Source organism: Dipodomys ordii, unplaced genomic scaffold (genome assembly GCF_000151885.1).
Source record: "Dipodomys ordii isolate 6190 unplaced genomic scaffold, Dord_2.0 Scaffold100, whole genome shotgun sequence".
Lineage (NCBI taxonomy): Eukaryota > Metazoa > Chordata > Mammalia > Rodentia > Heteromyidae > Dipodomys > Dipodomys ordii.
Window position 1 is genome coordinate 218982 of NW_012267316.1, and position 14877 is coordinate 233858.

A 14877-nucleotide genomic window follows, 5' to 3' on the forward strand; every position below is an offset into this window, starting at 1 on the left:
TTTGAACATGTATTCTAGGCACCTGACAGTTAAAGTGAACACAGATACTGTCTCTAGAAGTCATAGCCAGCCTAGTGAATACGTAGTTATAAAACTGTTATAAAACTATGTACTGACAGGCACCACTGGCTTATAGCTGTATTCATAGCTATTTAGGGTGGAGGTGGAGATCAGGAACATCATGGTTTAAGGTCAGCATAGGCAAAAAGTTCATATGTTCCTATCTTAACCAATTGCTTGGTGCAGTGGTATGTATGTGCCTATCATCCCAGATACATGAGAGATCAGGAGAGGTTTGGGTCAGTCCAGCTTGGGCAAAAAAATGTTCACCAGAACCTATCTCAGCAAAGAAAGCTGGATATGCTTATCTGCCATTCCAGCTAGTATAGGAAGTAGGATAAAAATGGTAGCCTATCTTAAAAATTAATAGGGAAAGGATTGGATATGTTGTAGAAAGCCTGTCTAGCAAGTACAAGACCTTAAGGTCAAACCCCAGTACCACCAAATGTATTCAGAATGAAAAATCTTCAGTTTCATCTTCAAGTTCCAGAGTCATCTCCCACTCTTAGCACCTTCCTTACTGTAAAAGGCATTCTTGTTTGTTTTTTAATTAGAAAGATGAATTAAAGATGCTAATGACACATTTCCAACATATTTGTAAGTAATGGAGTGGAAGTTTAAGAATAAATTTGTTTTTTTCTAGTGGTTTATCTTTACATTATGAAGAAATAACCAAAGGACCAAATTGTGTAATTCGAGGTGTTACAGCTAAGGGCTCTATAAACTCTTGTCAAGGCAAGGTAAGAAATGCACATAAATGTTATGATAGTTCTTTCTTTTTTGTTTTTTATTATGTAGTTGTACAAAGAAGTTACAATTTCACATGTCAGGTTTATGAGGACAATGAATAATTGTTTCTTGGATGGTAAAAATGAAATAGGAAATGCTGTGTTTAATGACCTGTTTTGACAAACAAGGATAGTAACAACTGAGTTCCTTTGAATTAATCAGCTAGCATTATGTCACCTGACTTAGTAATTGTTTCATTTGTAGGATATACTGGAACATTGAATATGTAAGAATTAAATTTTCTTCAACTATATCATAATTCAAAACTTTTTTCAATAGCTTTCAAATTGTATACTTATTCTCCTGCTTTTCCTCTCATTTATGTTTCTTGGAACAAAAGTGACACAGTGGAAATCTTTGGAACTTTACCTCATATATTTAAGCATATTGATTTGGTATTTAAATAAAGGGAAGTTTGATGAGAGATATGGTCAAAAAATATGCATAAATTTGAGTGAGGTTTTTTTTTTATTTGTTTTTTTGCCAGTCCTGGGATTTGAACTTGGGGCCTGGGCACTGTCCCTGAGTTTCTTTTTGCTCAAGGTTAGCACTCTACCTCTTGAGCTGCAGACCTACTTCTGACTTTTTCTTTTAATGTGGTACTAAGGAATCAAACCCAGGGCTTCATGCATGCTAGGCAAGCACTCTACAACTAAGCCACATTCCCAGCTCCTTGTGGAAGGTTTTAATAAGCTGCTTTCTCCTTTAATTTCTCAAATCTAGAAAATAGCTAATTGGGAACACTGGTTAATACTTCACTTTCCTTCCACAATATCATTGCCATTAATTTAAAATATTTTTCCTATTAATACAATGTTTAAAATAAAGCATATTGTTGTGGACTGAATGAAACAAATAATGGAAGGGGCGGTAAGAAAGAAGGGAATTATACTTAACCTCGTGTGATAGATAATAGCCAAAGCTTGGCACCAAAAAATACTTTATAAAACTACCTCATGCTATATGTATGAGGTGAACATAAATTAATTTTCATGTTTACTTTTGAGTCCCATATGTCCCATTCCCAAGATGTCTCATTATATAACTAAATATTCTAAGATCCAAAAATACTTCACAAAAACATTTTAGATTTAGGGTAATTAACCTATATATGCTACTTTGTAGTCAATCAAGTTAAAGATCAAACACACATTTCTTAATTGAGAGTTTTCTGGAAATAAAGTGAAATTTCTGGCAAATTTTAAATCAGTGATAAACTTAGTAGACTTGTAGGTTTTTTTTCACTTTTACTTTTAAAAATCTTTAGGTTAATCAAGGGGCTCTGAGATAATATAGAGCTATGTAGAAAGTGTATTAACCATGTAAACTTATCAAAACCATCAAATTCATGGAGACATATTATTTACAGAATAGTGGACTTTATATTCAGTATTGTTATTATATTCAGTTATTGTTACTTTCCAGTTCAGTCTTTCTCCAGTGAAGTAGTATAGGTTAGTATGTCTTGAGTCCCTTAAGGTAATTTTAGCATATAGAAAATTGGTAAGTAGATTGCTGTAAAGATGTTAAAATGAAAAACAAATGGAATTGAAAAATAAACTGCTTAAGTATGTATTTAGGACTTTGGTTTAATTTTTACTATTTTTTTCAACAGAATTTTAACTTGAAGGTGGTTCTGCCAGGTTTAAAAGAAGATTCTCAGATTTTGAAAATTAGACTACTACCTGGTAATATTATTTAATATATATTCTGAATACTTATATTCCAGGGATGTACTTATTAGGCTAATCTCAGGCTAGGCCTATCATTTACCTGTTGTTGATATATAACTTTTATATTTTAAGAAGAAAATTTTTTGATTTCATTTATCTCAAGTTAAGGAGGACTAAATTGAGAAAAGGAAGTTGCATTAAAGTTACATGCAGTACAAAGTGCTAATTAAGAAATAATCTGTTGTAGCTGATGCTGGTACTTCACATTTGTTATCCAAACCTGGTAAGAGGGTCATAGTTGAGGCCAGCCCTTGAGACTCTCATCCCAACAGAAAAAAGCTGGACATCGTGGTGTGAACTTGTCATTCTAGCAAGAATGGGAGGGGAAAATGAGTGTTTTATACTAGACTAAAGTGAAATGGTTGTGGCTGTCAGTCCTCAGTTCACATTTCAGTACCATTCCTCACAAACAGAGAAAGGAAATCTATTATAAGGTTCAAAGTGTATTTAGAAATTAGACCTTTGGATTTGAATCTAGGTAGTTTCACAGTTGCTATCTCTTCAGAAATCAAATGAAAAAAATACCTTCTCATATAGGGTTACTTTGAGTAGTAAATAGATTAATACAGATAGTCCTCACCTTGCATGATTTTATAGCAATGGAATAGAGGACACAATGCCAGTATGCATGAGTTTTCATTAATAGTATAATGTTAAAAGAGAGAGAATGGCCTGTATCTGTGAAACATTTAAAATACTGCTTTACTTGTAAGTTTGGGCTGTAATATAACAAAAGTTGAAGAAATTTGGTCCAAAGTGATCTCCCTCCTCACACCCCTAATACTCGGGGCTTGAACTTCATAGTATACTTTCACTCCGCTTTTTGGTTTTTTTTTTTTTTTTTCGGTCGTGGGGCTTGAACTCTAGGCCTGGGCGTTGTCCCTCAGCTCTTAAGTCAAGGCGAGCGCTCTACCTTGAGCTATAGCGCCACTTCCTTCACTCCGCTTTTTATGTTCATGGTACTATACCACTTGAGCATACCTCCACTGGCTTTTTTGAGAAGACTTTTTTGCTTGTTAATTCTCTATCTAGACTGGTTTCTAATCTCAATCCTCAGATTTCAGACTCCTGACTATCTCTGATTTTAGGCATCAGCCATTGGCCCTTGTCTTTGTAAGTGATCTTTCGTGCTGGAAAAACATTATCTTGTTTACCTTCATAATTTCAAGTTGAGATTTCCCTCAAGAGAATTGATAAAGAAGTGAAAATTTGCATATAGACAAAAGTTTAAGAAAATATAATGTATTAATAACATATGCTTTATTTTACAGGTTAAACTTGAATAGATTGGGGTAGTAAATTTTTTTGTTGTTATAGAGAGACCACACAGACATAGAGTACAGCCAATTGAAAGTCTTTATTACCAGCTGGAACTACACTGGGCAGTTGGGTGCCCAAAAGTTCAGGGCCAAGCCTGGTTTCACAACCTCTTTTAAAGCAGAAAACCCACCTCCTTGTTTTCTCAGGGGTGGAAAATCCTTTCTTCTTTGCTGCAGGTGTAAACCAAGTGGGAAGTTACAGAAGCGTTAGCAATTTTTGAGCAAGGGCAGAATGACCCATTTCTATGATTGTTTCTATGACCATTACCTAGGAACATAAACAAAACTGGACAATGGAAACATATATCTTAAAATGTCAAACTATAAGGAACTAGTCTCACGGGTGGAGGTGCAGTCCTTTCTTAGATGGAGTTACAAAAGTAAAATGGAGTTACAGAAGCTAAGAGTAAACTCCTAAGACTGTGCGCTATTATATTTTATCTTTTTAAAACTTTTGTGTTTTTTAAATCTTATTAGTTATTCAACATCAGTTTATAGTATAATTTATCAATGCCACTCTTTGGTCACTCCTGTAATCATACTCATAATCCCTTCAAGCCCAATCCTTCCCTTCAGTTTTTCTTGTTTCATAGGATATGCATTGAATATTAGGATTGCATTTCCATCTTGGTCCTTATTCTTAATAACTTGATATTTCCAGTATTTTTTTAAATTTAAGAGCAAAAATTATAAATTAGGACATATCCAGATGAAAATAATGAAAAACAACTACAAAGAAAAACCTCTTGTGTCCATGTCTTGGAGTTCATTTCATCATTTAGCATCATTTTTTTTGTTGTTGTTTGTTTTTTGGGGTCCGGTGGTGGGGCTTGAACTCTGGGCATGGGTGCTGTCCGTCAGCTCTTCAGCTCAAGGCTAGCACTCTACCACTTGAGCCACAGCTCTGCCACTTCCGGCTTTTTTCTTTTTGCTTATGTGGTGCTGAGGAATCGAACCCAGGGCCTCAGGCATGCAAGGCAAGTGCTCTACCACTGAGCCACCTTCCCAGCCCATAAAATGGACTTTTTCTAGATTGTTTAGATTATTGGAAGTTTACATAAGAACTGTGTGCTTAATTAAAACTTGACACAATATTTAGCATATAATAAGTAATAAATATTAGCTAATATTATTACAAAGCAAATGTTTTTACTATATATGCTTTGTCATGTTTGTTTATTCATTCAGTTTGGGGTTTTTTTTGGTGCTGATAGTTGGGTTTGAACTCAGGGCCTAGTGCTTTCACTTAGCTGTTTTTTCAAGGTTGGCTCTCAGCCATTTGAGCAATACTTTCAGATCTTGTTATCTTTATTTAACATAAATTAGGTTTAAAAATATTAATGATAAAGGAGCATAAACCTTGTTTTATTAATCTTGTACCAAACTCGTGTTATATGTGTAGACAACATAGTAGGCAATCTAATAAGTAAATTATTATGCTACTTCATGACCTGATCTTTTAAATGCTTAAAAGCAGACATGTTACTCCTTCTGTTGGGGAAATCAGGGATTTTATAAAATTAAGAGTTGGTAAATACAAAGTCATTTCATAAAACTTATTTTTCTCTTCAATATTTTTCCCCTCAAGATATTAAGATTTTTACTTTTATAATTGATTTCTAGCCTGAGTTACCACTGAGCCATAGAAATGTTTGAGCATGGTTGGGAGCCAGTGGCTCATGCCTGTAATCCTAGCTTCTTAGCTAGGTGAGATCTGAGAATTGGGGTTCAAAGCCAGCCTGGGCAAGAAAGTCCATGAGACTCTTATCTCCAGTTATCACAAGAAAACTAGAAGTGGTGCTGTGGCTCAAGTGATAGAGTGCTTGCCTTAAGCTGAAGAGCTCTGGAACAGTGCTTAGGCCCAGAGCTCAAGCCCCACGACCACCCGAAAAAAAAAATGTTTGAGCATGTACATTACATGAGCTTTTTTCTTTCTTTCTTAGCATTATTTTTAAATGTTAAATCTTTTTTTTTTTTTTATGGGTCCAGTTGTGGGGCCTGAACTCTGGGCCTGGGCACTGTCCCTCAGCTCTTCAGCTCAAGGCTAGCGCTCTACCACTTGAGCCACCTTCCCTGCCCCCCTTAAATGTTAAATCTTTGATTGATATTTTAGTACTTTAGTTGTTGAAACACATTAAATATCGAATTCATTATTATATATTTTTTTGTCTTTAAAAAGATTTACAGATTTTATTCCAGGTATTAAAGTAAAGAAATACAGAATAATGTCCACCAGCTAGTGTTTATATACAAATAATGTAACAATAGAAATTTCCTCTTGAATGTCACATACTAGAGATTGTTTTGATTGTTACTAATTTTATCTAATAGTTTACTTATTTCATACTGAAACATTTGGAATCACAGGTTGCCTGCTTACTTGAAACTGGGTTAATTGGAATCACTGGGTAAGAGGAATGTTAATACCTCTATATTTACAGTATTATTATATCATTTCTTGATAGGTCCCCCTCATCGTTTAAAAGTTAAACCTGATTCTGAATTTTTGGTTATAGAAAATGGGACAGCTTTCCCATTTCAGGTGGAAGTTTTAGATGAATCAGAAAACATAACAACACAACCAAAACTGATTGTTCATTGCAAGGTAAGATTGTTATGATAAAGAATAATTAGATTTTATTTTGATTTCCATGATAGTAAATGGCAATGACTATATCTTTTAGTTACTTTATGGTAATCCTGACACCCTTACACAGTATTGAGTCTTTATGATTAGTTGAAAAATTTGGATCTTTTTTTGCCAGTAGTAACCCTAAGCCAGTAAACATGCCAGCTTTGCCTTGTTTCATGAAGAAATTTATGGATGATAGTCTTTTCCTTGTTACTGTGTCTTTACTCATTTTAGATGAAGTACTTTGTTTAATAATAGAACAGTAATGGTATCTTTCAGGATTAGCAATGGATACATAAATGAAAATGGGTAAAGACCACAAAAAGGAAAGGAAACCCAGTAAAGTGAAAAGAAATGAAACAAGGTTAATGAATATGCTTTTCCTTCAAAGAAAAGATAAGCTGTATTTATCATTGTACAATTATTCTTTATGTTTAGAAATCCTAAAATTTTGAAATTTTCTCAGAATTTTTCAGTTTATAGCTGGAAATAGTAGTTGTAATGAGTTATTTGAAAATTTGAATAAAGTAACATTTGTTTGGGTCTTCAATTGTTTTTCATTCTTCTAGTTTTCAGGTGGTCCAAACCTTCCAGTTTATGTTGTGGATTGTAGTAGTTCTGGAACTAGTATTTTAACAGGACCTGTAATTCAAGTTCAGAATATTAAAAAAGACCAGACACTTAAAGCAAGGATTGAAATACCTGTAAGTTGTTTTTCTCATTGATAATGTATTGCATTTTAATACAAAGGTCAAAATCCTTAAACAAGTGAAATGTGGTTCTTTTAGCACAAGGGGAGAAAAGATGATATAAAGTAGAACTGTGACATTTTGTATCAAATATTAGTATATTATTTATTAGACCTCTTACAGTATCTATGGTTATTATTCTTTTACATTTTCTCCAAACTATTTTTTAATATTAAAATACACCATTTTACTTTTTTTTTTTTTTTTGCTGTACCAAGGCTTGAACTCAAGGCCTTGGAATTACTCAGCTTTCTTGCTTGGCTGGAGCTTTACCATTTGAGCCATACCTCCAGCTCTGTTTTGTTCTTTTTGAAAGTAAGTAAAAGACCCAATTTGTTTTCTTACTAGTTGTTTGTTCTGTTTTCTTAGAATATTTAGTAAATACTTACCTTAACTCTCCCCTGAAATATATGTGAACCTTTTACCTGTGTGTATAATCCTTTGTAAATACATTCTAAAAAAATTAGTGGGTTTTGTTTTTTGTTTTCATTTTGCTTTTCATGTTTCCATTTCCTAGACTTTTTGTTTTTTCTTTATAACAGTTTTATTTTGTGTATAAGCTAGCTTCGAATTTGGGATACTTCTGCCTGAGCATTCTAAGTACTGTTTTGTATATCGCCTCATGGGCCTGAAAGGAGGACTCAATTTCTGTTTCTTTGGTGGTACTTGGGTTTGAACTTAAGGCCTCCTGGTTGCTAGGCAGATAATTCTTCTTAAACCATGCCTCCAGACTTTGTTTTGCTTATTTTTCAGGTAAGGTCTCATGGCTTTTTCCCAGGCTGGCTTGGACCACAATTCTAAGTAGCTATGGTCACAATAACGAGCCACTGTTCCTGGCCCATATTTAATAATCACAATTTATTTATTTATTTTTTTTCTGTGCTGGGGATCAGACCAAGGTACTTGAACATCTTAGGCAAATATTCTACCTTTGAGATAACTTCCTTGCTCTTGATAATCTTAAAATGTTTAGAATGCATTTCCTTTGCGGAGTAGGGAAGACATTTTTTGTTGTTGTTGTTGTGCAAGTATTGGAGCTTGAACTCAGAGCCTCATGCTCTCACTTAGCTTTTTCATTCAGGGCTGGAGCTCTACTACTTGAGCTCTAGTTCTACTTTTGGCTGGTTAAGTGGAGATGGTTTTCATGAACTTTTCTGCTCAGGCTAGCTTTGAAATGCAGTGCTCAGATCTCAGCCTCCTAAGTAGCTACAATTATAGACATGAGACATTAATTAGTGCCAGGCAATAGTTTTAAATTGATTTGAAATCAGTGGGGAAGGAATCCTTTTGGTCTAAATAAACTTCTTTATGTATTTAAGAATATAACCAATATCATTATACCTGATGATATAAAATGTGGGATTATTACTAGTACAATGATGTTAATAAGAAAATCTGCAAATATAGCAGTATCAAATGATCTGTCATTTAATAATGGAACTAAATTCTTCAGCAGTAATAATAGTTTCACTATAAAATTTTAATGCCAATGTCATTCAGTCTGTGTCACTCAGTGTATATTTTTCTCTTTTCCTAGAGTTGTAAAGATGTGTTACCAGTAGAAAAAACTATTAAATTGCTTCCCAGTAGCCACGTTGCACAACTACAGATATTCAGTGTAGAGGGACAAAAGGCAATCCAAATCAAACATCAGGATGAGGTTAATTGGATAGCAGGTGATACTATGCATAATCTTATTTTTCAAATGTATGATGAAGGAGAAAGAGAAATAAATATAACAGCGGCTTTAGCAGAAAAAATTAAGGTAAGTATCTCAGATTGTTTCTTTGTATAAAGAAATTGATCATTTTTGTTTGGAAGACTAAGTTTTTGTGCTTAATGATAACACTGTACCATGTGAGCCATAGTTCCCCTTCCAGCTTTTTGGTGGTTAATTGGAGATGAGTCTCACAGACTTTTCTGTCTGGAATTTGAACGAAAGTTCTCAGATTTCAGTTTTCTGAGTAGTTAGGATTACTGATGTATGCCAGCAGTGCCCAGCCTCTTAAGAAGCTTTATAGACAAATGCTATTATTTAAAATTCTTGGAAGTGGAGATATGGTTTGAGTTGTAGAGCACCAGTCTTGAGCAAAAGAGCTAAGTGAGAGTGTAAGGCCCTGAGTTCAAACCCTAGCAATAATAAAATGAAATGATGAAATTCCGTGTGAGTAATTCAGGTTAACTAAGAGCATTGAAAAAAATAGCCTACACTGAAATGTAGATGACATTAGATGATGTGACAGTTTTGTACTTTAAAAAAGTGGTTTTGATTCGTAAGAAAAATTTCCAACCTTGGCATTTGATTTAGTTTTGTATTTCTTAATTGGATATACCATTGAAATCACTAAGATGATCAGTTTGCCAAATGACATATTTGTTGCTCTTCTGAAGACACCAAAATATTAAAAGCAAATAGAAATAGGGTTGACAATAGTACCTTTATTTGGTCATTTAAAATTGGTATATCACTCTGTAATAGTAACTTTTGTTGATTTTCATGGGCTGACATGTAAAGATAACATTTAGGCCTTAAAAGGAATGAATTTACATAGTTAACAACTCACTGAACAGAAAATAAAATAAAAACTGTTAGGTTCTTACCCTATAAAATAACTTCGTAGCATTGCTTTTTTTTTTTTTGGGGTCCAGTCATGGGGCCTGAACTCTGGGCCGGGGCGCTGTCCTTCTGCTCAAGGCTAGCGCTCTACCACTTGAGCCACAGCGCCACTTCTGGCTTTTTTCTTTTTGCTTATGTGGTGCTGAGAAATCGAACCCAGGGCCTCTGGCATGCAAGGCAAGCACTCTACCACTGAGCCACCTTCCCAGCCCCTGTAGCATTGCTTTTATGGTTGATTGAAATCATGGGCAGCTTATGTTTGCTTCTTTCAGAGTCCTCTTGGTTCTCTGTAATGACACAACATACTTCCTAAAAATGATTATACTTAGCTAAACCAGTCAGTAAAAATAAAAATCACAAGACAAATGGGTGGAAGAATTAGAGAAACTGCATTGAAACTTGATTAGAAAGAATAAGGAACTAGTAAAATAGTAGCAAAAGCAGGAATAACTTGTAAAATATATCAATGAATACAGCAATAATATGGCATTTTACCTTCTCAAGGCAGTTACAGGAAGGATTGCTGCTTGTGAGTTACTGTGAAATGGATAAGGAAGGTTACCTGAAATTGAATGGAAAGTTATAACATATATGTGGATGAGTGTGGCTTATAATACATAGCCAACTGAGGTGACTGATAGTTGTCACAATATCATTTTGTGTGTTCCCTGTGGTTTAGTTTGGAATGGTTTTGTTTTCACTTAGAGGGTTTTCTTTCTGGATGAAATTATGCTTAATAGTAAAAGTGAAATTTATTTATGCTTCAGTTGTTCCCTAATATAACCATTATAACAGATTTGTACTTTCAAATCTAGCATTGACCTGAGGTATTACATTGGTAGATAACTTTAACTTTTTTCCTTGTCTCCTGTAGAGATAAAACTCTTTAAGTCCTAAGAGTGAGAACATAATTTTTTTAAACTCCAGATTTCATTGAGGCAGTTAAAGGTCATCAACATTTGTGACCCCTTATATAAGGGATTCTAACTAAATTTTTGGAGCCTTGTCATCTTGAGACATAATGTTATACTCTTGAGTATACTCCTGAGTTTCCAATCATAAAATCTTGTGATGTAAAAAGATCATTTAGCAGGGTTTTTTTTGTTGTTGTTGGTCGTGGGGCTTGGGCGCTGTCCCTGGTCTTCAGCTCAAGGAGAGCACTCTACCACTTGAGCCACAGAGCCACTTCGAGCTTTCTAGTAGTTTATTGGAGGTAAAAATCTCATGGATTTTCCTGCCCGGACTGGCTTTGAACTGTGATCCTCAGATCTCAGCCTCCTGAGTAGCTAGTAGCCACCAGCACCCGGCTATTCTAGTAGGGGTTTAACTGACCTCTTCTCTAGCTGTTTTATTCTTCATTTCATAACAAGAAAATGGAGGATTAAAAGAAAAATAGTTCTGATCCTGCTTGGAAGGGAGGCAAGTTATTTTTCTCTCAACAGGTTCAAGGGCAAGTATGGTATAAAAGTCTTATCAAGAACCTTTGAAACAGTTTTCTTTTTTTCTTACTGTAATACCTTCACTCACAAAAATAATCTTACCACATACTATATAGTGTTAGTGCATGTTGGAGGGATATCATTGATTTTAAATTATGTACTTGATTGCCAATTGAAAATACTAAATGCCTCTTTAGAGACTTAAGCCAAGAGTTAAAGGAGTCAGCCTGAACTGAGCTAGACCTTCTCTAACAACTGGAAGAGAAAGACTTTTTTTTTGTCAGTTATGGGGCCTGAACTATGAGACTGGGCACTGTCCCTCAGCTCTTCAGCTCAAGGCTAGCGCTATACCACTTGAGCCACAGTGCCACTTCCGGCCTTTTCTGCTTATGTGGTGCTGAGGAATCGAACTCAGGGCCTCATGCATGCAAGGCAAGCACTCTACCACTGAGCCACTTTCCCAGCCCAGACTTTGTTTTTTATATGTAACTCCTGCTTGTTTATTCTTCATCATTAGGGCAACTAACCTACAAAACAACATTAGGATGTTAGTGATTTAAAAATCAATTGGGCATGGTGGATCATAGCAGCTATTCAGGAGTGGTAATCAGGAGAATCACAGTTCAAGACTAGCCTTGGCAAAAGTTGTGCCCAAGACTGTCTCAACAAATAAAGTGGGAGTGGTGGTGCATATCTATAATCTCGACTACTTCGGAGACCTAGGAGGGAGGATTATAGACTTAAGAGTTGGTCCAGGCAAAACACATGAAACCTAATGTGAAAAACAGCTAAAGCAGAAAGGGCCATGGGTGTGGTTCAAGTGGTAGAGCTCTTGACTATCAAGAATATGTCTCTGAGTTTAAAAAAAAAATACTGCCAAATGGTGAATTATTGAGGGAATGAATGAATGAATGAATATCACAACTATTGAGAGATAACATCTGAAAGTTGGACTAAAATTCTTAAATAGAAGAGACTGAAAGTTTGAAAGTAAGGGCTGGTATTGAGGTTCAAGTAGTAGAGTGTCTCCCTAGGAAATATGAGGACTTTAGTTTAAAGCCCATTATTGCCAAACACAATAAACACAGAGAGAGAGATGAAGAAGAATTAAGTAACAAAATACTTAATTCAAGTGGCTTGAAATCTATACCTAAAACCACCTTAGAAGGGATTAAGACCAAAAGATGACCAAAATTTTATCAGTGGACATAACTTCTTTTCTCACCTTGCCTATAAAAGGTAAGGTCCACATAGATGACTTGCAAAGTCTCTACACATATTTCTCAGAATTGATCACATAATCACTTTTTTGAGACAGCATCTTGCTAGGTAGCTCAAGCCTCAGATTCATTAACATGTTACTATAGCTCATTGTACCTAGGTTTATTGCTCTGAAAAGTATAGCAGTATTAATAGCAAAGACAATAAATAGTTTTTTGTAATTGTTATATTTGAATCACTATCATTTATGATAATAAAGGGATTTATTTTCTTTAGTGATAAGGAGAGTGGATTATAATTTAGTTTTAAGGATCTTCAGTAAGATAAATTGCAATAAAAGTTCATTAGGCTTAGCTTTGTGTTGATTCTTAATACATAAATTTTTTCCTAGGTTAATTGGACTCCTGAGATTAACAAAGAAAACTTACTACAGGGTCTACTTCCTGATGTACAAGTACCAACGTCTATAAAAGATAAACGCTACTGCCAGGTCTCATTCCAAGATGATCATGTATCTTTGGAAAGTGCATTTACAGTAAGGTTTGTAAACTTGGGCAAATTTTGAAATGTTTTAAAATTCACCATACAGAATTAGAAATACTGCACTGTGCACATATCTCCTTTCCTTTTCTGATAGTACTGGGAGAAACTTATTTCTATGATAGAAAACACTGCAGTTTCTATGAAACATGGGCATTAATCCTTGGAATAAGCTTTCAACATAGATAGTGATTAATTACAGCATTAGTATAACCCTACACTGAATTATCCTTCTATTAAAAGAACTAAATTTTTTTATTAAAGAGAAGTCTTCTCATTAAAAGTAACATCAGAGCAACTGCATAATGACAAATAATAAAGATAAAATGTGATTGGTAATGTGTTCAGAGGGAAGGATTCTGAGGCTAGGAAGGTGACTTAGTAGTAGAGTGCTTGCCTTGCATGCATAAGGCCCTGAGTTCGATTCCTCAGCACCACATAAGCAGAAAAAGCCGAAGTGGCGCTGAGGTTCAAGTGGTAGAATGCTAGCCTTGAGCTGAAGAGCTGAGAGATAGTGCCCAGGCCCAGAGTCCAGGCCCTAGGACTGGCAAAAAAAAAAAAAAAGAAGGAAGAATTCTGTGATTTGCTAGAGAGGGCTTTTAAAGCTAAGTCCAATTAGAATACATAGGACTCCTGGAAATGTATGTAAATTTGTAAATCTTTGTCTTCTTTGTTAGCCTATCTTTCTTAACTCTTTTCTGATAACTTTCTGCATTCTATTTACTACATGCCTTTCCATCCTACTCCCAACACATACTATAAGCTTGAGATAGTAATTTTGCATTGTGTCACTATGAGCATAACCAACTTTCGTAGTAATTTTTACTCATCTATTTTTTTGGTACAGTTTTGTCATAATTTCCTTTTAACCTAGTATAAATACAGTGACTTTACATGTCTTTTGGGTTGATAACTATATTCCATAAATTGAAGAGTATTTAGAGAAGGATGCCATTGTATTTAAGTTTTAGCATGTTATATATAGGCATCTCTATAGCATATGGGAGTAACTTTACTTTCTACAATTAATTGTGTAATTTAACTAAAGCTGTTTACCTTACTCATATTCAGGCCACTTCCTGATGAACCAAAACATCTAAAATGTGAGTTAAAGGGAGGAAAAACAGTGCAGATGGGCCAGGAGCTTCAAGGAGAAATAGGTTAGTATGGTCTACTTTGTTTTTTGGTATTTGCTTACATTACCCTTTTTTTGTACACAGAATCTGAAAGGTAAGCTTTTGGCAATACCTTCAAAGTCAGTTTGTCAAAAATAAGTTTTAAAAATCCTGACTTTTGGAAGTGGCACTCTGGCCCAAAGTGCTAGAGCTCTAGCCTTGAACAAAAAAGATCAGAGAAAGCACCTGGGCCCGTAGTTCAAGCCCCATGACTGACCAGTCTCCCCTCCCCCCCTCCCAGTGGCTCACACCTATAATTATAGCTATTTAAGAGGCTGAGATTTTAGAATCTTGGTTTGAAGGAATCCCTGGCAGTCAAATCTTAAGAGAGCCTTCTCTCCAGTCAGCCAGCAAAAAGAACTGGTACTGGAAATACAGCTCAAGTGGTAGATCCCAGCCTTGAACAGAAAAGCCTAGTGAGGGCTGGGAAGGTGGCTCAGTGGTAGAGCGCTTGCCTTGCAATGCATGAGGCCCTGGGTTCGATTCCTCAGCACCACATAAGCAAAAATAAAAGCCGGAAGTGGCGCTGTGGCTCAAGTGGTAGAGCACTAGCCTTGAGCTGAGGGACAGTGCCCAGGCCCAGAGTTCAGGCCCCACAACCGG

The 14877-nt window shown here is 35.3% G+C and overlaps 1 protein-coding gene across 1 annotated transcript in view; it reads left to right on the top strand.

Annotated features, from left to right (window-relative positions):
* Smchd1 (structural maintenance of chromosomes flexible hinge domain containing 1) overlaps nt 1-14877 on the top strand; it is a 130357-nt gene that overhangs the window by 55183 nt on the left and 60297 nt on the right. The window contains exons 21-27 of the mRNA XM_013027132.1: nt 704-800; nt 2465-2537; nt 6367-6506; nt 7103-7237; nt 8820-9047; nt 12951-13099; nt 14171-14259. Of these exons, the coding sequence (XP_012882586.1) occupies nt 704-800; nt 2465-2537; nt 6367-6506; nt 7103-7237; nt 8820-9047; nt 12951-13099; nt 14171-14259 (911 nt within the window). The remainder of the gene's footprint in view (nt 1-703; nt 801-2464; nt 2538-6366; nt 6507-7102; nt 7238-8819; nt 9048-12950; nt 13100-14170; nt 14260-14877) is intronic.